Below are 22,212 nucleotides of genomic sequence, written 5' to 3'. Positions count from 1 at the left end.
ATCCCAAGACCTTGAAGTGCTTTCCTTTGTCATCTTTGCCCACCCATTTTTTTCTTACCAGCTGGCATAGAAGTAATCTTTGAAGAGATTACTGCTGGTTGAAAAGCTGAGACTTTGGTTAACATGCTAGGTAAAAGCATCCTTGCTAAGAATTAACATGTATTCCAGTTAACTGTATTCCTGTTTCTCCTCTAATTGGGAGAAAATACTCTCCTAATGTTCACTATACTCAAAGCCATGATTGTTACATCTCAGCTGTGGTTGAGGTCACTCATTTTACATGTAAATAGTGATGTCTTATTTTCCATAAAAAAATGGCACTCTCTCTCCATGGATTTGCAGACCTTTATATCATAATCCCTCTTGTCGAGGCAGTCACCAGAAGTAAATCTTTGGAAGAGTATTGGTCCTGTCCTGCTCTTCCAGTCCTACCATAAAGCAAAGTGCCACCATACAAAGAACTGAAAATGCCAACTTCAAGCTGCACTGAGTTTACCAAGGAAAGGCATCTTAACCACGATTTCCTGAAAACTCCCCCCAGCCCCTTAAGGCAGACAAATCACCCTTCCCACTGTACTAAAAATAAAAAGACTCAGTTGTACAAGTAAAGTCTTTTAAAAAATATAGATTTATTTTGAGAAGATGAAGCATCAGCAGAGGCACAATTATAAACAGAGAAAGTAAAACATGGCAATGAAATTGCGGCCAGACTGCAAGCAATAACTTAGAGGCAGAGGTTACCATTTCACATATGAAAACCTGCTGAAAGTTGGTTATTATTGGTACTAGACAGTCTAGGCTTTGCTCATCTCAGTTTTAATCTGAAAATATCTTCTAATTTAATCCCTTCCAAGTTTTTATTGAGAAGTATTTGCTTAAATAGCTATATATTTTAAATACTGCATAAAGTGCATTCAGATAAAGGATGGAAAAAGGTAAAGGCCCAATTTCCAGTGCACTAGAGAGGACCAAGGCAAAACACATTCAAATCATTGACTAGAAAGAGCTTGGTTTTGAACCAAGCCCCAAGAACACTGAGCAATGGCACAGTAATGCAAATACGGTTTCTAGGAGACAGCTTTAGATAGATACTAAGTACTAGAACTATGGTTTGACAGCATATTTGCCTTTCAAGCTTTGCAGAACAAGGTCACATTCCTCTGTTGATAATTGTGAGAATAAAAAAATACACTGAAGCTTGAAATGCTCCTACCAATGTGATCCTGAACAGTTGTTACTGTAAACAACATGGTATTTATTTTGAAATAGTCCATTAATTTTAGGTTTTACTGTCTGCATTTTCCTCCAGACTACAAGCTGCTATCTTGGAATTCCAATTTGTTTTTTGTTGTTAGAAGTGCAGCCATTTCCATCTGTCACCAGCCTTTAGGCCTAAAGTGGTTTTTGTTAACATCAGTGAACCAGAATGTCTTGTTCAGAAGCTTAGGCTTTCTGGTTCCTAAGTAGTTAAGGGCAATCTAAGGACAAGCAAAAAAACAATCTTAAAGTCTCAGCTTCCTGTAACTCATTTGTGTGTCTCAGAAACTTGAGAATAGCTAAGTGATATTGCAAATTATAACATTCTAGCATAATTTTTTTCCCTTAAGTCATGTTGGGAATCTGGAGGAATTGAGCAGTGCCAAAAATACCACTTGTTTTGAGACAAGACTCCTTAGTCTTCATTCCAAGAGGTCACTGCAGTGCTGGAGCCTCGTACCCCTCTTAGCACACCTTCTTAACACACTTTTGTGGAAGCATGAACTTGGAAGAACTGAAGAATATTCCCAGTACTGTGATACTGACATTAAGGACTGAACAGTGGTTTTTCCCTCACAATCAAAATGAATAACTCCTTCTGATATGAAAAATAAAACAAAACCAAAACACCCTAAACTTTTTTTAGTTGTAACTTCCATCTCTAATTTACATCAGTTGTGCTTATGAACAGCTGGGGAAAAAATTCTGTAGAATTCAAGAGCTGAATTATTTAACTCTTTTCAGTCATCCTTTTTGTCAGAAGTACTTGAGATATCTTCCTCACTGCCTTGAGGATAGACTTTATTTCTTGCAAGTGGTGCTGTTTCTGAGACCAGGGCTGTGCTCCTAACTGGGCTGTGTTTGCCTTTGGGTGGCTCGGTGTCATGCTCCTCAAACACACCTGACTGGTGTCTCTGTAGATCTATATATGTAGTAAACAATGAGGCATATTCTGGATGCTTGAGTGCAAAGTTCTTGAACTCATCTGAAAAACATTAAAAACACAGATACTATAGTGCAGCAACAGAATCAAAGAAAATTGCAGTGCCTGCTTCTTTCACTGAAGCTGATCTCCAGTTAGTTCCCTCTAAGAAAACCCAAGAGTATCATACAAAGTATCTAGGCCTGTGCTTCAACAGTTCTCCCCAGGAACAAGGTATGAGAACCATCAGGGAATTAGAGGGAATTAAAAAAGGAAAGCCCCTGTCCATATAACTATCAGAGTATTCTTTCTAACAAAAGGATGTTAACTTACCATAGGAGAGCTTCCCGGTTTCATCTGCATCTATTTCTTTAAAGAGCACAGAAACATCAAGCTCAGGCAGCCTCAGTGCTGACTGAATGATACAAGCAAACTCATTTTCTGTTATAGTGCCATCCTCATCCATGTCAAAGAGCTGGAGAGACAGAACGTGTAGAAATACTTTGGCATCACTTTGCCTGTGAGCCCTCTGTGCATTTTAGCCACTCATCGTGGCTTTCTAGCACTCAGCAGCTCTGTGAGCAATGCCTGGGATTTGAAGAGCCTGGAAAAAGACTAAGCAGACACTTTGCAGAGCAATGTCCATGCTATAGCTGGGAATAGACTTCTGCCAAAACAAACAAACGAACCTCACAGTACTGGTTCACTGATAAAAATACAAAACTGATAAAACATAAATAAAGATGTATGTTTATTGTCACCATGAGCTGTGCTAAGAGTCTACTGGATTCAGCCAGTCTGTGTTGGAACGTCTTAGGTTTTAGTCTCCATTTTTGTTAGGTTATAGCACATCTGCTGTCAGATTAAACTTGCTATCATAATTTATGCTCTGACATACCTAAATTTTAGTGTATGTGACTGATCACTCACTAAGGAATTAATTGTAATTAGCACGGAATTTTGGTTCCTGGAATGCAGGCAGTTGATCATCCCATCCTGCCCAGTACAGTGACAGTAATCATCTGCTATGAACCACCCCTGGAGAAATACAAGGGATGGATGGCTGCAATTCCTAAATGTTTGCTACAGGCACACTTTGCTATTGTGAAAGAAAAGACATTTAGTGGCACAGAAAACAAGTAGCAAAAGGAACCCATTGTTCCATTTTAGACTGAAGCAGGCTTTTACCAGCTAAATGACTTGTTTTGTGCTGAAACTGGAAATTAAAACAAATTATTGATTTTATTATCAGCACACCTGTTAACATACTGAACAGTATAGTGTAGGAAACAACACAATGGAACAGCAACAATAGCTGCTAGACTTGCTTCTTTATAGGAATCTGGACTGATAAAACAACCCCAAAAATTAACAAATCACCTTGAAAAGCTCTAATGCTCATCTGAAAAGAAGCCAGTGGATATAATGGAATGCCAAAAACCCTCTGGTACTTCCCAAGTATGCATCAGTACTAGGAAGCACCCAGCTTACAACGAACATGAGTGGTGTCTCAATGTGTTGCTCAATAGAGTTCATAAGACCACACTAATGGGTAAACCAAGTGGATCTGTGTCAAAGAGCTACTAAAAAAAGAGGCAAGGCTTCACAACATGGGCATGCCTGGTCATGCATTGTCTGCATGTACCCGAGATGTGAAAGGAGCTACTGCTCCTTTACTGCTTGTACTATCAGGGCACCACAGGACAAGCCAGCAGCTCTTAGATGCAGCCCAGTTTTCAATGTGCCAGTTCTGAACAGCCCCTGATTTTTTTTCTCCGTCCTCTTTGTTAAGAACAATGACTCTAGTGAAGCTTGACCCACAAGAGGATATTACTCCATCTATTGTGACACTGAAGAATCACAGCAGAAAAAAACCTCAGGCAAAAAAAAAACCTACAAGTGCTGCTGAATCATTTTTGGAGTTAGCCTGCCAAGTTACGTATTCATTAGTGCCTTCAGATGGCTTTTGAAACCCTTCTCTATGATGCCTGCAATTCTTCCCCTCCCTTTCACACTCTAAATGTCAATTGGTTTAAGAGAATTACTCACATTTGCATAGCAGATTGAAGCTATAAACTTATGATTTGAAAGCTAACAGACTTACAGTCAGTCTTGATTTGTCAGGTTTGTAGATTTACACTAAATGGACCTTACCTTAAACGCCATCCGAATAGTCTCCTCTGTGTTGGCTGGGTTACAAAGAATAGACAAACCAATTACATACTCTCTGAAGTCGATGGTGCCATCTCCATTCTGTAACCCAAACATGCACGGCAGTAGTTATAGTTAATACTGAGAATCACTTTAAAAGCTCTTCTGTGAATCAAACACAACACATACACTAAGACAGTTTACAGTACTAGAGGTTTTTGTTCTTCCTGGGAAAAAACCTAAGAGCTCATTAAATCCGTAATGCTAAGGCTGGAGTAGCAATATACATGTTTTCAATAGCTACAAACTGGGTATGGATTTCTATTTTATGAACAAACAAAACACAAACAAAAAATATTTGAAACAACTTAAAGTTTTTCTTTAGCACATGGCCTTCAGGAAGGCTCTAAGAATAACTGGAATCCAAGTTTGAGGTAACTGTAGCAGTGCATGCAGCACTGGCACTTGCTGAAGTTCAGAGACCAATGCAACACAACCCAGAATCAAGAGATCAAGAGTGAGGATGTTGCTTAGAGTCTGAACCTTCAGCAATAAAATATACAGCAGTGAAAGGACAACCAAATCTACCTGGTTTATCTTAAGCTTTCCTCTGAAGCCTAAGCACAGCCCTACATGCTATTTGGAAGCCAATGCACTGTCCTACCTTTTAAGCCAGAAAGACAAGGAATTCATTGGAACAGCCTCTGTAATAATTCCAGTTCTGATCTGAACAAACATTTCAATGTGTTAACTACAAAGCTACATCAACAAAATATTTCAAGCTTGCTTTGATGGGATTTGTGATTAATTCTGTGTAAGATGCATTATATCTGCAGATAGGGAGAATGGCAGATGCCTGATGAAATCTATGCTTATGTCAGTAATGTTTCTGTCACCACACTGGATGTTTCTTGAGAGTTTTGGGAAACATCTGTCTGGGCAAAAGCCATCTGCAAACCTTAGATGGTGGGACATAGAGCAGGTAATGACAGCACAATAGAGATGACAAATAGACAAGAAGACATTGTTTTGAATATTCACAGTAAGGGCATTCATCAAAAATGTTTTAAAAGCAAACTGAAGTGTAAAGCAGAGTTCCCTTTGTGGATAAAGTGTTTTGCATTTCAACAAGAAAAACATTTTCTTAAAATGTGGAGTCCCTACATATGAGAGCAACACAAAACTGTTTCAGCCAAGTGAGAGAGGGGTGGTCAGCTGGGTAAATCTGCAGCAAAGGACCAGACCAGGATTCTATTTCTGGCTCTCCTACCAACTTATAATGTCCCCTTGAGCATACCAGCCTAAACCTTTCTGCTCTTGGTTTTCTGCTGCTGAACAGTGCAATATGTCAGGGGAGAATACTGAGGCTGCTCTGTAGGGTGCTTTGAAAATTTTGGGTGCTATGAAACAGGGATTTTAGCAATTGAATTTAGATTTTGAGACAGTTCTTGATTAACAAAATATGTGTTATGTGTAATATAATGAAATCAGTATTATTAACCTGTCATCATCAAGCTATACATTTCACAGGATTTAAATCTTCTAAGATATAATTTTATTTAGCCTTCAAAACCAATGCAAGACTCTTTTGCATAGACAACTGCTGTATTATTTATATTGATGGTCTAACTGATCCTTTTGATTGATCTTTTGATTGACTTTGAACATCTTGTACTTCAGAAACCTGTGTATTTCAGGTAAACTTTTGAGCAAAGATATGAATAAGATATGAACTTTTAAGTTACTTTCATGGATGTCTAAGGGTTATAACTTTTGTCAGTTTTTAATCATTAGAAAAGGACAAAGTTGTCTCGTACACATTGTTTTATTTGCAAATCTGTGTTCTCATTGTGATGCAGAGTTTGACTTTCAGTATTTTCTTCACATTGTAGTTCTCAGATCTAACTTTAAAGCGTAACATTACAAACATAAATGTTACGCTTTAAACATTTAAAAATGAAGCAAGAGTGCAGATAATAACTGTTCAAAGTTCCAGAGAATATTATTTTTGGATAGTTTTGCAGACTGTATTCTTAGCAAAGGACTGTTTGAAGTGATTAGAATATTTTGAAAATTTATTTTCAAAGTTAAGAATATTTATCACAGTAAAAGAATTGGGAAGTAAACTTTAAAATAATTTAATTAAAAACAACTTCTGAAAGAAGTTAACACAGTTGTGGCACATGGAAATATGACAAGAAAAAAGACAAATTAAAGCTCATATTACTTTCATTAAAGTGTGAAAACTCAGTAGTCAAAACTGAGTGCAGTTTGATAGACAGAACTCCAGCCATTTTAGTAGAAAATAAAGTTACTGTGCTTGCAAGATCATGCCGTGACTAGTTCTACTAAACTCTAGGATGCTGGCTAACTTCCAAATGCTCTGGCATTCTGGTTAAGGAGAAATGATGGAGTTGCTGCCTGGGAAAAGAAATGGAAGTTAAACTGAAAATATAGGAAAATTTGAAGTGCTTGTGTAACACCACAGCAAAAAGCACTTGCAATTGTCTTTCTATGCATACCTGTGTTTGCAGCTATGTACCCAAGAATATTTTAAGGAAGCAACCGGCTGCCTGGGAAAAGAAATGGAAGTTAAACTGAAAATATGGGAAAATTTGAAGTGCTAGTGTAACACCACAGCAAATAGCACTTGCAATTGTGTTTCTATGCATACCTAACTGTGTTTGCAGCTATGTAACCAAAAATATTTTAAGGAAGCAACGTGTGAGCTAAGCTCTGGTTCTCTAAATGGTAAATCAGGATTTGGGTATTTGCAGTTATGCTACACAAAACAATCAAAACATAATGTAACCTTAACAACTCTTGTTTTCTTTAAGGAAGCCAGGTTTCTGCTACTATTTTCCCTATAGCATGCTGTGGTAACTGGGGTTTTGTTGTTGGTTTTTTTATATGATACAGTAAATCTTAAGATTTTGGAAAACAAAAAAGTTGCACTATCATAGTAGATTTAGATTTGCACAGGGACTGCAAGCCAGATGCAGTATAAAGTACCACTGCATCAATACTTTTGAGGAGGATGTCACACTTTCCCTCCTGTTCACTTTTCTATTACTCAGAGCCCAAATGGCATTACGTGGCACAAGGGACAACTGAGTGCTTTCCCACTGAAGAAATGGGAGGAGGCTGAATGCCATGAGGAAGGAACTGGCCTCTTTTCTCTGGGATAGTATGAATATTTTTCTGTTTGCTATTAAACAAAGTGCAGGAGGAAAAAAATCTGGGCACAAATTATAAGTTAGTTTCAAGTAAAAGGTTTCTGCAAGTATACCAGGGAAGATAGCTCATCAATTTGAAAAATACTATTTGTCAAGTGTAAGCGCAAGATTCAGAATCGAAGCTACGGAAAGTTACAGACCAAACCAAACCACACCACAGCACCCCATTAAAGTGGAGATGGCCTGCAGGTATTGTGTGGTATTTCTCTATGAGTCACTGCTGTGTCCCTGGGGAAGGGCAGGGGCACCAGGACTCTCACATCTGGAGACTGCCTCTAGTGCCAGGCTGCCGATTTAACTCCTCTTTTCACATTCCAGCCAGCTCCCACACACCCAAGACAATTTTTGTTTAAAGCAGCAGAGCCTTGCCAAGAAATCTGCCTTGTGCAAGAGCTGTTTTGATCAACAATGTAATCCTTAATTCAAAGAAAGGCACTTTTGACAGTTCACGTTATTCCTTTTATTTTTTTTACTCAGAAGTTGACATCTTAGCCAGAACTGCATAACTACCTTGAGTGGGATGCTGCACCCTGATGAAATTTCACTCAGATAGCCAGTGGTTGACTTTGGCTCTCTGTCTGCTATGTGACTGCATAATGATTTCAAGTTTCTCTAAATATAAATGTAGTATTTTAAGTTGTTTGCTTCATAACTATGTTTAGGCTTGAAGGAAAGAGAGAAAAGACTAGTTCGTGGAACTGTAGGAAGGAGATCATTGCAGAAGTAGCCTCATATAAGTCTTCAATTTTGTCCTGGCCACCAGTTAGAACTGACAGTAAAACTGAGGTTTTACTTCAGCAGCCAAGCATGAAAAAGCAGCAGTAGAAAGGAAATTGAATGATTATGTAAGTTCACTGATCACTACAGTTACTGCAACTCTAATGTTCCCCCTGTTAGAAATAACTGCACAAGAGTCTACCAGTGACTGCCTTCAGGCAAACAGCCTTTATTCCGGCTTAGTGACTGCTGACAAATCAGAACAGCAACATCAACACCAAACTTGGCAGCTTTTTTATATAATAGTTATACTCATATACAAGCCACTTTACACAAAAAAGTAACAAGCTTTGATCTTTCCAATATATTTCCTAACCTTAAAATCTAGGATTTTCTGAACTTATGCAACTGCCCGATCAACAACCTACACAAACCCCTCAGAAAAGCAGACTAATGCATGCACAAGAAGAATCACTACACTTGAAGCTGAGCCATCTACCGCTATCTACATCTTCCTTAGAAAGACTAAAGGCAAAGATCACAGCTCTGGAGCAGAGGAGCGTGGTCCTCCAGGTGTATCTTCCACACAAAGCCACTCTGCCACGCCTTCACGAATACATGGTCAGCTGCAGCCAGTCTTCAATGGTCACTCTGACGTGCCCACTTCCATCTTGGTCCAGGGACTTGAAGGCCCGGAACATGCTGTCCAGCCGCACCAGGCAGCTGATGAAGCTGTTGAAATCCATGCTGCCGTCCTCGGCGGCGTACCTGCGCACGACCACCCGGCACAGCTGCTCGTTCAGCTGGAACCCCGCAGCCTGCAAGGCGCTGGGCAGCTGGGCTCTCCCGACAGCGCCTGACTGACCAGCATCGAACTGCTTGTACACGCACTGCCACTTCTTGATGTTGTTCCACAGGTACTTGAACTCCTCAAAGCCCAGCTTGCCGCTTGTGTCGCTGTCCATGACGGCGACCATGCTACGGCAGGTGTCCAAGCTGAAGCCATCCGCCTTCAGGTCTTGGTGTCTGGAAAGGACTTTGTTCAGGATGTCCCTTAGCTCGGTGGCACACACTTCCATATCATCTCCAGCCAGCTGGGCAAACAGGCGGCGAAACTGTCTGATCTCGTCACTCTCCTGAGCTTCCACATTTGTAAAATGATTGCGAGGAGGTGGAGGTGGCTCTGGATTATACTGAGCTGCCGCTTCACTTATAAGGTTGACAAGACCTCCAACAAGCCCTGCAATATTCCCTGCACCTCCACCTCCTGTCAGGAGCCCTCCAAGGCCACGTGCAAGGCTTCCTCCACGACCACTACCACTTCCTCCACTTCCTCCACTCAGCAATGCTTTAGCAAGGAACATTGTGAAGATTTTCTGCAGTGAGTTACGCAGAGATCCAGTGTTCTGTAGCTCTCTGAAGCTGTCTTGTGTCTGACGTGGGTGTGGGCAAAACAGAGCTTATCTGCATGCTTAGACTTCACCATGTCTGGGCATGTTTCTGGCTCCCAGTTACATCTCACTAGTTTCTGTCAGGTGTTGATACGCCCCTATTTATTTTCTTCTTCGCATTGTTATGTTTATGTGATTTGAGAAATCATTTTAGAGAAAAAAATAATGAGGTTGAAACCCACAAAGCAGAAGTCTCAGAATGCTTGTGCTCATACCTGAAGCAATTTGAAACCAGCCCTGTTAGATGAGCATGATTGTTCCTCAGTTGTGCTGATCTCCTTAAAGGTGAATGCAGCCTTGCACTTCTTTGTTGTCATAATCTTTTATTCCCTCAAAATTTTAGAGAATTTAGCATTACTTTGTTAGTTCTGGTCATTGATGTTGCACCATATAAAGAAAGTGAAAGGAGTATGATTGCCCTTAATTACTCTGGTTGCCACTGCACATTTCTGATGTAGGTACTGTGTTTCAGGACTCAGACTACATGCCTCAGGAGCCAATGGTCCAAGATGGGGAGGCAAGAATGACAAAAGCATGATGTATCCATCTCTGCTAGCCTTCAAGTCATTCAGCAAGTTCAGGAAACATGTTTGACTCTTCCCTATTTTACAGCTTGTAAAAACTTTTTATGTGGAAAAATCCTGAAACAGTTTTAATGAGCATGTACCATGGCCTCCCAAGGACAGGTGTAGTGGTAAGGCTAACTGATCAGGAAGAGTGATGGTGAGCTGGGAAAGCTCTTATGCTAAGAGAAAACCTCCAGTCCACAGGCACTTGCAGGACAACTGGCTGGTGCACTGCAGCACATGTGGAGGCCTAGAAGTAAGATTAATTCTGTCTGTGCCCTAGTCATTGATGCTTCTGCTATAGAGAGAAATGCAGCCATTTTTGTCATCCTCAGAGAGAAGCAGAAAATTGGAGAGATTAGCACTGACCAGGGGTAAAGCCTAAATGATCATGTTAACACACAACCCCCTTTACTGGTGGAGAAAAGCAAGAGGAGTTCCTGTAAAATCTAACAGCACCCTTCACAAGCACAGCAGGAACACTCCAGTGCTCCAGTTAACACTCCAGTTAGCTTCACTCTGCCTTAAATTTTCTAATTAATTACAACAGCTAACAAAATGTACTTAAGATCAAAATCTGCAGCTGGCCAAAGAAAATATTCAGCTACTACCAGCATAAAGATTATTGTCTGATACTGGTGCAGCAACTTGGTCCAAGGGATGGCTGCCATCTCACAAGGCAGAAACTAATGAAACTTATGAAAAAAACTGTAAGAGTCACCTACCTTGCTTACAGAAACTGTTAACCAAGAAGCATTTACTATGCTGGACATAATGAATTATAATAAATATCCTTTCGGTATGTGATTTCTAACAAAATATGGTCAAAAAGTCAGTTAACCAATTACTCACCCTGTCAAAAAGTAGAAACAGCTCTTTGAGGACATCTGAAATAGGTAGCTTCAAGTACTCAGCAAACTCCTCAATTCCAATTCTTCCCCCTTTGGAAGCACTTGCAATAGCAGCAAAAGTATCCAACTGCTCTCTGACATGATTCCATTTTAGGCTATGCAAACATGAGGGAGAGGAGATATTTCTATACAGCAGTTCTCGGACAGATGGAATTTTAGTAGGAGTTATTACAGTGTTCAAAGATGAAAAACTGCCAAACAGGGCATGTGTGTACAGCATTTCTAATGCTGTACTTCAGACCAGATATTTTACTTTAAATCAGTAATTAAGGACTGCTCCCCTCTGGTTATTAATATTAAAAGCAGGCAGCTCTATGCTTTGCTATGCCAGACTTACACAGAATAACTTCCCAAACCTAGAATTGTCTGTCCAATTACTAGACTGCTCCAGCAGAGAGCTTTTCATTACCATAAATGCAGGTGTAGCAGTATTTTGCTGCATCATGCTCTAGGGTAAGTATTTCCTTACAGAGGGAGCAGGTCTCAGCTCTATTAGCAAGATCTCTACCCAAACACCAGTATTGCCAGAGCCTCAGAACTGCCAGATCTCTGCAAAATACACCACTGCACCTCAGTAAGAATAATTAGGATTGCCATGTAACTATTCCAGATGGAATTCTAAAAATGGATATATAGCACCCAACAGTAAGTCAAGATTTATTGGACACATTCAGATTTCACCACAGCCATGCCAGGTTATTTGATGGAGTATGGTTATATGGCTCAGTCCTCAAACTCCACTGTATCTAGACAGAAAAAACTGACATCACTAGTGACACATGGCTGCACAGTAAAACCAAGAACAGTAAGGTGAAGTTTCAGGCTGGAATAAAGGTATTTTACTTCCTGCCACAAGCTGCCAGTACCTGCTGCAATTTAAATTTTCACCAAGATTACCATGGAGTGTTTAAAACAGGTACTGCCCTACTTTCCTCACCCTTTGGTGAGAACAATCTTTTCTCTGGCAATGCTGGTGACAAAAATTACTTGGGATTAGTCCTTACTGGGATTTTCCTCATCTCTGATTTCCCTGTAATTTATGTAAATTGTATGCTTAAATACACTATGTTACACATGGCCAAGTCTCTAGTCTGGTTATTCAACCTTTGGCAGATGGCCATCAATATCTGCAGCACTTTAGTAATTATGCTACCAAGCAATAAAACTTCCCTTACTTGAGTTTCTTGCTAATTTTGGTGAACTCCACCAGCCCAGCTTCCATGGGTAAAGTCAACTGCCCTGCTGAAATCATCAGCCTGCAATCTTCAAAAGTGTGATCAGTGATTGGCACATTCAAAGCACTGAAATAAAATTAAGGAAAAGCAAAATAAATTTCTTATATAAGAAAATAACTTTTTGTAGACGGTTTCCCTTCTCTGATATGCGAAACAAATGGTAATTCATTCTTGCACTGCTGCAATTGGACAAAGCAATATACACCATTTCATGAGACTGTGAAACCCCACCATGAAACCAGGTTATCGCAGCACCATGAGGTTTTAAAATTTACAGTCTTGAAAATGCAGCCCAGTAATGCTGGAGAACAAACCACCACCCATTCTCCTTGCCAAGCAAGGAGAGATTATTTTATTCAAGTTTTCTACTAATTGAACATACTATGTTCCAATGTGAAAGCAATCAGGGTAATCTAGTATAGGATTTTGACACCTCTCAGTGAAAATCTAGAGTAATTCCTATGTATAGTACCCAGGACATGACTAAATTGTACTTTATGGTTAGGCTGCATGTGGAATTGCTAATAAAAATAAAAGAACAGTTCTCAGAGGTTTTACTGATGATCAGTTACTTACTTTGCCATGATTTGTCGGACTCTGTTGGCAAAAAGAATTGGATCACTCTTCTCTTCCTCAGTAGGAACATGAACAGGCAGAAACTGAAAGGGATGAATTATCCAATCAATTCAGTAGTTACCACTTCATTAGGAATACGAGCAATTTTTTATTTTTCTTTGAGTGCAGAACTGGTGAAAATCATCAGCCATGCAATGAAAGGACTGGGCACTAGAGGTCTCAGCCACCTCAGAAACTGCTCAGCTCTTCTGCCCTCCCCACACAAGTGAGATTTACTGCAAAACTCTCAAGGATTGGTAGAAGCTTCTTTAATATGTAAAATCAACCCTCCAAAGAAGGAAAGTGTAATAAATACATACATAGTTAGAAGATTAAATGCTGCACTGGTAAGAATGTGAGCTTGAAATACTGCACACTTCTTTTCAAAGATCCCTTTAAAGTGATGTTATATATTAGATTAGTGTGTGTGAGAGTTTTAATGTTTTCAAATGCACACTGCAGTCCCATGTCATACCGTGTATCTGTCAGCATGTGACTGGTAAGTTTCCTGTACACTTTTCCCCCCTGACAAAAACATTAAGGAATCACAGTTCTGAGCTGTAAGTAGCACACTAACCAAAATACAATTTTGGAACTCCAAGCAGAAGGTAAAAAATCCCAACAATCCCCTCTCTGACCACACCTAGGAAACATCCCAGCTATCTAAATGGAAATATGTTTACTACTGAGGATTCAGTATTAATATGTAAGAACTTGGAAGTAGCTTTTCACCAAAATAGCTTCTGGATGAACTATTATCTATTGTGGCATGAACCAGCACCTGTTTGCAAAGTGGTGTGTGTGCAGGAGTGCTTTGCTCTTCCTACTTCAGTCTACAGTGTTTGCTCACAGCTCTGTTTACTGTGCCTTTTCCCAGCTATGGTTATCATTTATCTGAGTTCTGCTGCTCTGCACCCTGCCCTTAATTCCTAAAATACTAAGATTCCAAAATAAGGTGTTGCTCACGGTTCATTGGAAGAAAGTTGTTAATTATGTGCCAGTATGTTCCTTTAGTTAGTTATACTGCAGTTGCTGGTGATGCATCATTATAGTGCTAACTGTCCCATATAAACACAGTTTGTCCTGAACAGCCATTTAAAGTTTGTTTTTAAGGAATGCTTTCTCTTTATGATTAAAACCAATGACTTTATGGAATTGGTTATCTGTCAAAGAACCATAAAATTTTGCTGTTTATAATTAAAAGTTGTCTCCCCTGTAAGGAAAGGAGAGGGAGGTCCAGCTGTTCACAGGAATATTTGAGATTTCATTCCTTCTGTAAGCAGTTTCCAGCTCTGTTCAAGGTCTGAAATAGGTCCCTGGTTATTACAACTCCCCTTCAGAAGTCATATAACTCTTAAACTGAGAAAGCACAGACACACAGTACACAGAGACCTCTGATGTCCCTGGGTGAGATGAAGTCATAACTCCGGGTTTATCTACGCAAACATGGTCATGGTTTTGAATGTGGTCATTACTTCACTTGAGGCTGAGGTCTTGCTCACAGAGCAATGTAAATTCCTGGTAGCTTAAACATCACCTTCAACCCCTTCAAAAAAACTCCCCTACAATTATTCATAGAACCTGTTTGCCAGAAACAACAGCTGAGGAGCAAGAATTTGGTTGACCTCCTGCAGTGGCTGCATGATCTCACACCTCAGCTGCTGTCTGCTGGAGAGTGGCAAGTACATCTTCCCAGTCAAATTCAGTCCTGTAAGAAAATTCTTCACAGCTCTTTTAACAGCAAAAATATTGCTCTGATCTGCTTGGGACCTAGTCTCTCTTCTTACAGAATTTGCCAATTGCTATATTTTTTGCAGCCCTAAAACTCACTGCCAGGCTCAGTTTCATGTTAGAGCTGGACTGGACATGGACACACAGCCCTGGAGCCCATCACTCTTCCTCCACAGACAGGTAGGAGTGGAGAGGCTACTTGCCCATGACATGGGACAGCAACAGAAATGTCCACTCTTAAAAGGAGTAGTTGGATTCCCTTTATTCACAGGAAAATGTGTCCCTTCTCTTACTAGAAACTGAAAGGCTTTTGCACTGACGCTAAGAAATTAGTTTCATTTTAGGGACACATGCTGCTGTGAAAGCTGCAATTTTTTTCATGTTTCAGTTTCATCTCTTGGAACATGAAATTTATTTTTTAAAAAACAAGTTTGAGTTCTGTTCTGAAGTAGGGAAAATGATACTCTTCCTTCTATTGGAAGGGCTGCATTAATTGCACCCTTCTCCCATGTATATAAATCACATAGCTATGCCCCACTGAACAAAATTATTAGGAGAATTATCTCTTGATTACATCCTCTACAAATATGTGTATAATGCATGCACTATATGGCATGCATTATACCCTTAAAATTAATTTCACTGTTCCACAACACAGAGTAGATTGCCAACTGTTAGCAATAACAACACTGCTTGTATTCACAAAACTTTGGACTCTGTAAATTCTGTTTTGCAAATAAACAAATTTTTTCCCCTTCCTCAGTTTCTTAAACCAACTTAGTCCAGACTGACAACCCTTTGTGGTCTGGTAAGGAATGTGTTTTGAAAGTTTCCTCTTTGACAGGGAGCAGTTAGAGTGTGGGTGCTCACATGAAGAAGTGTGGATGTTGTTTCAGTTGTCATTCATCTGTCCCTGTGCTGTGCAGTGGATTTAATGATCAAGGGAACTGGGTCCTTACATGAGACTCAGCACGAGTACCTGAATGAGCTGTGAATTGTAGAAATCTATGAGAGCCCAGTCTGGGGAGATGGTGAGGAAGAGAATGCTACTTTGAAGGGCTCAGAGAAATGGGGAGGTGGGAAAAAGAAGCTGTCACCTTTGACAGAATGTTATTTTTAGTTTTAACATCAGTAGAATTCATGTAATGATACCTAACAATGATTTTATAATTCTCTAGAAATAAAGACATTTCTGGCACGTGTCTCAGAAACTCATCAGAATGATACATACATATGGACAACAAATTAAATATATTACTTACTATGATGCTTGCTCTTGTTTCTGAGACATTTGTTTATTGTTCACTAAAAAGAACTAATAATGTGAATAATTTATTATATTATGAATATATTAAAGCAGAAATTCCCTGGTTGTTAAATCTTAATAAAAATATTTCCAATTCTTACCTCAACTTCTAATCTTGTGAAGATCTGACACAATGTCATTATGCACAGCTCTTTACTGCAGGCAAAGAGGAAGAAAAATAAATTTTACTTATTTAAAACAGAAGAATTTGCATGTCAGTAGATTAAACATTTTAAAGCACAAAAAACCAAAGCCTGTATTATGCAAGATTTTAAGTACCTTGTAATGAAGTTTCCCAAAAAGATACTTTTCACATTTTTTCTAACAGGGCTTCTGTATGTAGCTGCTGCTTGCTCATGGGGCAGGCAGCTTGTTGTCTGCTCTCATGCACATTAACAATTCTGCACAGCTCTTTGGCCAGTAAAATGTCTCCCTCTCTCTAAGGAGGTCCATGGATACTGGATTTTAAACTTCAAGAGCTTTGATTCCGAGAAGAAGCATTACTTTATCTTTTATTCTCTCAGCTGCAAATAGGACCAGTAACTTCCTTATGCAGAACTGGATTTGTTAGTATTTGCTAGTCGCTTTTCAAATTACAGTAACATTTACACAGAAGTGTTAATGAAGTGCCAGTAGGGTCAGGACCATCATCTTTTTTAAAAAGTCACAAATTTTAGGATCAACAGATAAACTCAGGGGAGGAAGGAACTGCTAAAGAGGATAAGCATAGTCACTTCTACTTCTGCCTTGCTCTTTTCACTGTGATTTTGAAGCAGAAATGCACATTTGATCTTTACAGCAGGTATATTTTAATAGAAAACTTTCAAGCAGTCCTCTGTTCTTGTTTTGGACAAAATAGAAAAGAAAAGGGAAAAGGCAAGAGAACCTGTGGGATCCTGTCGATCTTCTACACAAGTCCACTTTTAATGCTTCATTTTCTAACACATAACATCAGGTATTCCTTCCAGCAAGGCACAACAGTAAGAGAGAAGTAGTAAGTGAAAGCAGGAATTATATCAGGAGGTTTCTGAGGAGACCTGGTACTGTCCTGTCCTGGCCACAATATCCAGGAAGTTTTACAAAGAGTGAGACAGTTTTGCATTTTGTGATCTACATGTTTGTGCAGGGAATATTCTTCTCCTGGTTCCAGTTAGTTTTGTTAAGAATCTATGGATTCTTCTCCATCCATCCCTTCTCATGATTTTGCTAAGCAGTTTCTTTCACCTGCTCACAGGTTTTGATTTGAGCCTTCACCATGCAGCCACCAGGCTCAGAGCATTTCTCTACTTGAGTGAATGGGCAGCCTCCTCCCTCCCATGGGAATAACTCTCATTTAATTTCTTTCTTTGTCTGCTCCTACTCCATCTATCATAACTGAAGACACAGCTCTATTTTAATCTTTCAGTGTTAAATTCTCCAGGGAGGAAATCTGTAGCATGTACTGAATTTGCAATGTTCATTAGTCTCAGTAAGCTAATAAATGTATCAGCAATAGCAGAAACAGGAAAAAATCTTGGGAAACCAAAATGGACATTTCATCATGTCCATTGTCTAAGTGTATAGATGTTAGGATTATATATATATTTAAAAAGTGTATTTATTTATTTATTTATAAAGATAGCTTAAAAGGTGCTTATGATCTGCTCCACTAGTCCAGATGTGTTTCGAAATTACCTGCCTTCCAAATATTAGTTAATAAATCAGGACTACTGTACTTAGATACACTACATATTCCACATAAAAATACAGTATATGGATTATGAAAATGCACATTTTAATGAATATTTGTAAAGTGAAAAATATTTTCCAGTCCAGACATATTTTCAGGGCAGTTATGAAGGTTCTTTAATACTTTTCTTTCCTTTGTTCTAACTTAATGTGTGAAACAGGAGAAAATTGGAAAAAAAAAAAGAAAAAAGTGGTGGAACTGGAAATAATACTTTCCTAACCCTCTCTCTAGCCATCCAGATATGAAATCTACTGCATGACAGCATCATCCCCAGGTATCTCCCCCTCATAAAAACAGATCTAGAAGAACATGTGTCTTGGCTTAGTGGAATCTGTTTTGCAGACTGTTTAGCAACAGGGGAAAAAATTTCTGTTTGTAATTTTCAGCAGGATTAAGAAACTTACAATGAATAGCCCTGCCATGTCCAGGTCACAGTATCCTAAGGAAAAAATCAAACACAGAAACGTATGACAAAACCAGATGAAAGCTAGTGAGCAGATAAGTTACAATTTAAAACAGGCACAAGTTTAGTAAAAGTGGATAATGTTTTTATAGGCCTATAGTGAAAATAAATAAAGGTATTAAGGCAAATAGGATTCCTTGCTTTAAAAATTTGGAAGTATGGCAGACTTTTATAAACAATTGGGAATAACATTTATAGTTAGTTAGATATTGTAAATCATTCACTCTGATCTAAACAACAGAAGCAGGGAAAAGAAAAATGGGTAAGACTTTGTCAATGGGCCTTACCAGTCCCTTTAGAGAGGCAGTCTCATAAATATGTCTCATTTAGTTGTTAAAAACACTTCGGCATAATTTATCATGCTTTTTATTTGGTATTTTGGTTTTTTTTCCTCTCTCCTGTGTTTATTACTTCTTATACATTATATTTACAGTGTGTACTGGCAGATCTTTAAATCTTATCAGTGAAATGCGACACCAATCCCTGTGAGTGGATCGCTTCTGACATTCATTTGTAAAAGGATGACACAAAGGAGTCTTTGCAAATAACAATAACAACTATATTTTTAATCCTAACAAAACATTAGGAAGTCAAAGTTTGGTCTTTCCTGGATTTGTTGGATGACCAGGTAATTTAAAAAAAAAATTGAAAAGGTCCCAGCCTCACAGGCAGAGGAAAGTGGAGTTGCACAAGGAATGCTGCATGAAAAGAACATCTGCAAAGCTGCTCTCCTGAGGAGGGGAGTAGGATGTACTGCATGGCTCAGCTTTGCTTCTGTTCAGAAACATCACAAGTCCTTTTGCAGTAAGGCTATCTTGAGGTTAACCAGAAAATGATGACTAATAGGGAAGTTGTGTCCGTTTTAGACTTCAAAGTACAGGCTCTGTGGCACTGCAGGAAGTTTCCAACTTCCGCCACAACACTTTCCTGTCTCCCCCCTTTAGCTAAGAAGCCCAGCAGTAATTTTTGCACAGTCAGAGTAGCAACTACAACATGCTGTCACTCGGGAAGCCTGGCTGCTTAGCTTAGCTTTAGCAATGCTAAAGCTCAGGACAATGTATTCTTCAGTGACAATGCAAAGTATTTATTGTGGGTACCACTTAAGTCAGACTTTTGCCTTCTGCATTCCTAGTTAGTAACAAAAGTGTTCTGCTCACCAGCTTGTTGGGGTATCGGAGTAACACAGGTTGGACAGGGACTCCTGGAAGAAAGGCACCTGCAGCCACAAATTAAAACTAATTGTTACAACTAAGTTGATACAGCAATTGGAAACTTTGAGTGATTTATTTCAGACAACAGTACCTGGAAGGAGATGTTTTCAAAAACACAAGGAAAATGGGAAGTGTTCTACTTCAGTTTTTTGTTTGTTGTTTGATTTGGGTTTTATGTATATTGTAGGCTGGGTTTTTGGTTGTTTGTTTTTAAATCAGCAGCACAACCAGCAAGATGTTGGGACAGAAAAGGGTTCGGCTCCATCTCAAGGAGAAAGCTGCCTGAGATCCCTGGACTGTTCAAACTCATTTTCTGTGCATTATCTCCCCACTGGCGGGCATTAATTTCAAACGATGAGATGCTCACAAGGCTTTTGAGCATTTCCTGAATCATTCTGTGTTCTTTCTGATCATCACAAGTGATACATATCTGGCCATGTAGTAATGGTTTTTAACACTTCCACCCAAGACCCTGCAAAACAGTTAAAGTCATGTTGCTCTCCTTTCTTAACTGAAGTGCAGCACAACAATCTAAGGATCAGTGGTGCAATGAAAAACATTTCTCTGTTAAAAATGATTTGTTGTCCTGGCTTGCTAAGTGCTGCACAAAGACATTTTGTAACTTGCTTGCTAAGTCTTGCAAGGCAAGACATTTTGTAACTTAGCTGCTAAGTCTTGCAAGGCAAAATTTACAGGAATCTAAGATAGCCCAACTGTTAGCTGAGATAAAAGAATATCACGTGAGGAAGGTCATACATTTACCTCATAACAATCACAGTTGAGTTTCTGAGTAAATAAATTAGATGAAAACTGTACTCAGAAAAATCCCCCAACTAACTACTCGTATCTGTCAGATATTTTGCATCCCACACAATAGCACAAACCAGAGAAGTAAGCTGACTGATATAAAAGAGTGGGTTTAGTACCTCTGAAACTTTAATAAAGTAAGGGATTACAACAGTGCGGTTGTGGATGATGTACCTTCACAAGTTCAGTCCTTACTACAACTATCAAATTAGCATCACATGTTTTTTTCAACAACAACAGGATAAAATCTCTCACCTTGTTTAAATGTGATCAGGCAGGATCGGTTTGTGCAGGTGCCTTCTGGGAAAATCAGTATCTTGGATTTAAAGAGAGAAAAATATATACACATACACATATATTTCACAAAAGGATTGTACCTTAGTATCTGTTATGCACAGGCTGACCTCTGTGACCTGTTGTACTCTATTACAACATTAATGATATTCTATTAGAATATCATTACTGTTTCCAAAGGAAACAAACATATTAATGAAGGATGCTCGCTATATTTTTAACCTGGTCCATCTTGATTTGGAAACCAATGCTTTCCAAGAAAGGAGCTTTGGGGAAAGGCCTTTATCAGTTCAGAAATATGGTACAGAAGGACTTTAAGTGTTTCACTTGTCATTTTAGTGTTGGTAATAACAGAATTGTTCCTCTGACAGCAGTTCCTTATTGAGTTGCTGGGTGCATAAATAGAGGAGTTTGGGCTGAAAGGAAGCGCATGAGGTACTTGGGCATTTACAGGTGAAGATGCCATGAGTGAGATGCCAGCTGTGATGAGAACGCAGCTTGAGCAGCAGAGCAAAGGGCAGAGAAGGCATGTGCTGTGAGGCAGGGCCCTGAAGGCATTACACACCAGAGCAGCCTCTGAACCCCAGTGACTCAGGCACACCAGCAGCCAGAAGGTTTCTGGATCAGTGTCTGAGACAGTACACCAAGTGCACTGTGAGCTGCAGAGTGACACACTGAATCCAGCCCCTATGGAACACAAGCCCTGTATTTCTTGTAAAACTACAGGATCATAAGCAGCATTCTAAAAACACCCCAGCACAAAATGGTCTGGATCTGAATGAACAGGTCAAGGCTAGCTGTGAGAGAGGCCCCAGCAGGTCACACCCAAGGGACACACGCTGTTCAAGGGTATGACAGAGGCAACTGCACACAGCAAGTCACAGCCAGTCCCCCGTGACACATCCTGTAATCAGAATGTGTGGCCAGGGCACTGGACTAGGAATCACCCAGTGACACCCTCAGTTGTACTGCTGACTCAGTCTTGGAGATTCCCAGATTACTTGACTCATAATCTATTTATGCCACAATACATATCTAGGTTTTATCCCAAGCGCAGCACTGGTGCAAGAGCCCATTTCCCTTTCCTCCCCATGCTGCTTTCAGCAGAGATCAGGTCTACCAGGGAATTAATCTAAAACAGTTTAGCAAATCATAAGCACCAGGGTAGACTGTAAGCCTAGTATTACAAAAATTTGGCATGTTTAACTGACAAATGTCAAAAAATAATGGAGGCTCTAAAATTATTTAGAGCAGCTTAGAAAAATACATTTATGAGTCAAAGTATCCTAAATGTTAAAAAAGATTTTAGAAAGGTACTTATGAAGTAAAAATGTATGAAATGTGTAAATAATGCCATTACAAAAAAAAAAAAGGCAAGTGTTGGTCTTCCCTACTTAAATGGTCTCTGATTCTAGAGACTGTTCAGAAAGTAGAGCAGTAAACAGCAGGTCTAGCTGTCACAGATACCTCCTACTGAAGTCTACTATCTTCACTTGCCTCTTAATTTTCCTCAAAAGCCACTCAGTGGAACAAAAGCGATGAAAAATTAATTTTTCTTAGTCATTTAGGGAGTATCCAACTATGACTAAAGAGACCTTGTAAATTCAGCT

At 39.4% G+C, this 22,212-nt stretch overlaps 2 protein-coding genes across 3 annotated transcripts in view; both read right to left on the bottom strand.

The window, feature by feature from the left end:
- Positions 1-610: 610 nt before the first annotated feature.
- The window catches only part of LPCAT2 (lysophosphatidylcholine acyltransferase 2), a 30,838-nt gene continuing 9,236 nt past the window's right edge, over positions 611-22,212 (bottom strand). The window contains exons 5-14 of one of the 2 annotated variants that reach the window (XM_041400932.1): positions 20,564-20,624; positions 19,448-19,506; positions 18,232-18,266; positions 16,200-16,254; positions 13,023-13,105; positions 12,387-12,512; positions 11,153-11,306; positions 4,334-4,432; positions 2,513-2,654; positions 611-2,242 (exon numbers count right to left, since the gene is read on the bottom strand). In XM_041400932.1, coding sequence (XP_041256866.1) covers positions 1,998-2,242; positions 2,513-2,654; positions 4,334-4,432; positions 11,153-11,306; positions 12,387-12,512; positions 13,023-13,105; positions 16,200-16,254; positions 18,232-18,266; positions 19,448-19,506; positions 20,564-20,624 — 1,059 coding nt within the window. In that variant the 3' untranslated portion in view covers positions 611-1,997. Of the gene's footprint in view, positions 2,243-2,512; positions 2,655-2,675; positions 2,847-4,333; positions 4,433-11,152; positions 11,307-12,386; positions 12,513-13,022; positions 13,106-16,199; positions 16,255-18,231; positions 18,267-19,447; positions 19,507-20,563; positions 20,625-22,212 lie in introns of those variants that run through there. The other variant, XM_041400931.1, reaches the window with a different exon arrangement.
- CAPNS2 (calpain small subunit 2) lies at positions 8,892-9,959 on the bottom strand. Its single transcript, XM_041400934.1, has one exon. The coding sequence runs from the start codon at positions 9,645-9,647 to the stop codon at positions 8,892-8,894; it is 756 nt and encodes a 251-aa protein (XP_041256868.1). The 5' UTR covers positions 9,648-9,959.

The sequence above is a fragment of the Onychostruthus taczanowskii genome, unplaced genomic scaffold (genome assembly GCF_017590055.1).
Source record: "Onychostruthus taczanowskii isolate IOZ18803 unplaced genomic scaffold, ASM1759005v1 scaffold18, whole genome shotgun sequence".
NCBI lineage: Eukaryota > Metazoa > Chordata > Aves > Passeriformes > Passeridae > Onychostruthus > Onychostruthus taczanowskii.
This window is presented reverse-complemented; position numbering and strand designations above follow the sequence as displayed.

Bases quoted from the DNA above. Each gene is read 5' to 3' on its own strand.
- CAPNS2 (XM_041400934.1), bottom strand. From the start codon at position 9,647: ATGTTCCTTGCTAAAGCATTGCTGAGTGGAGGAAGTGGAGGAAGTGGT.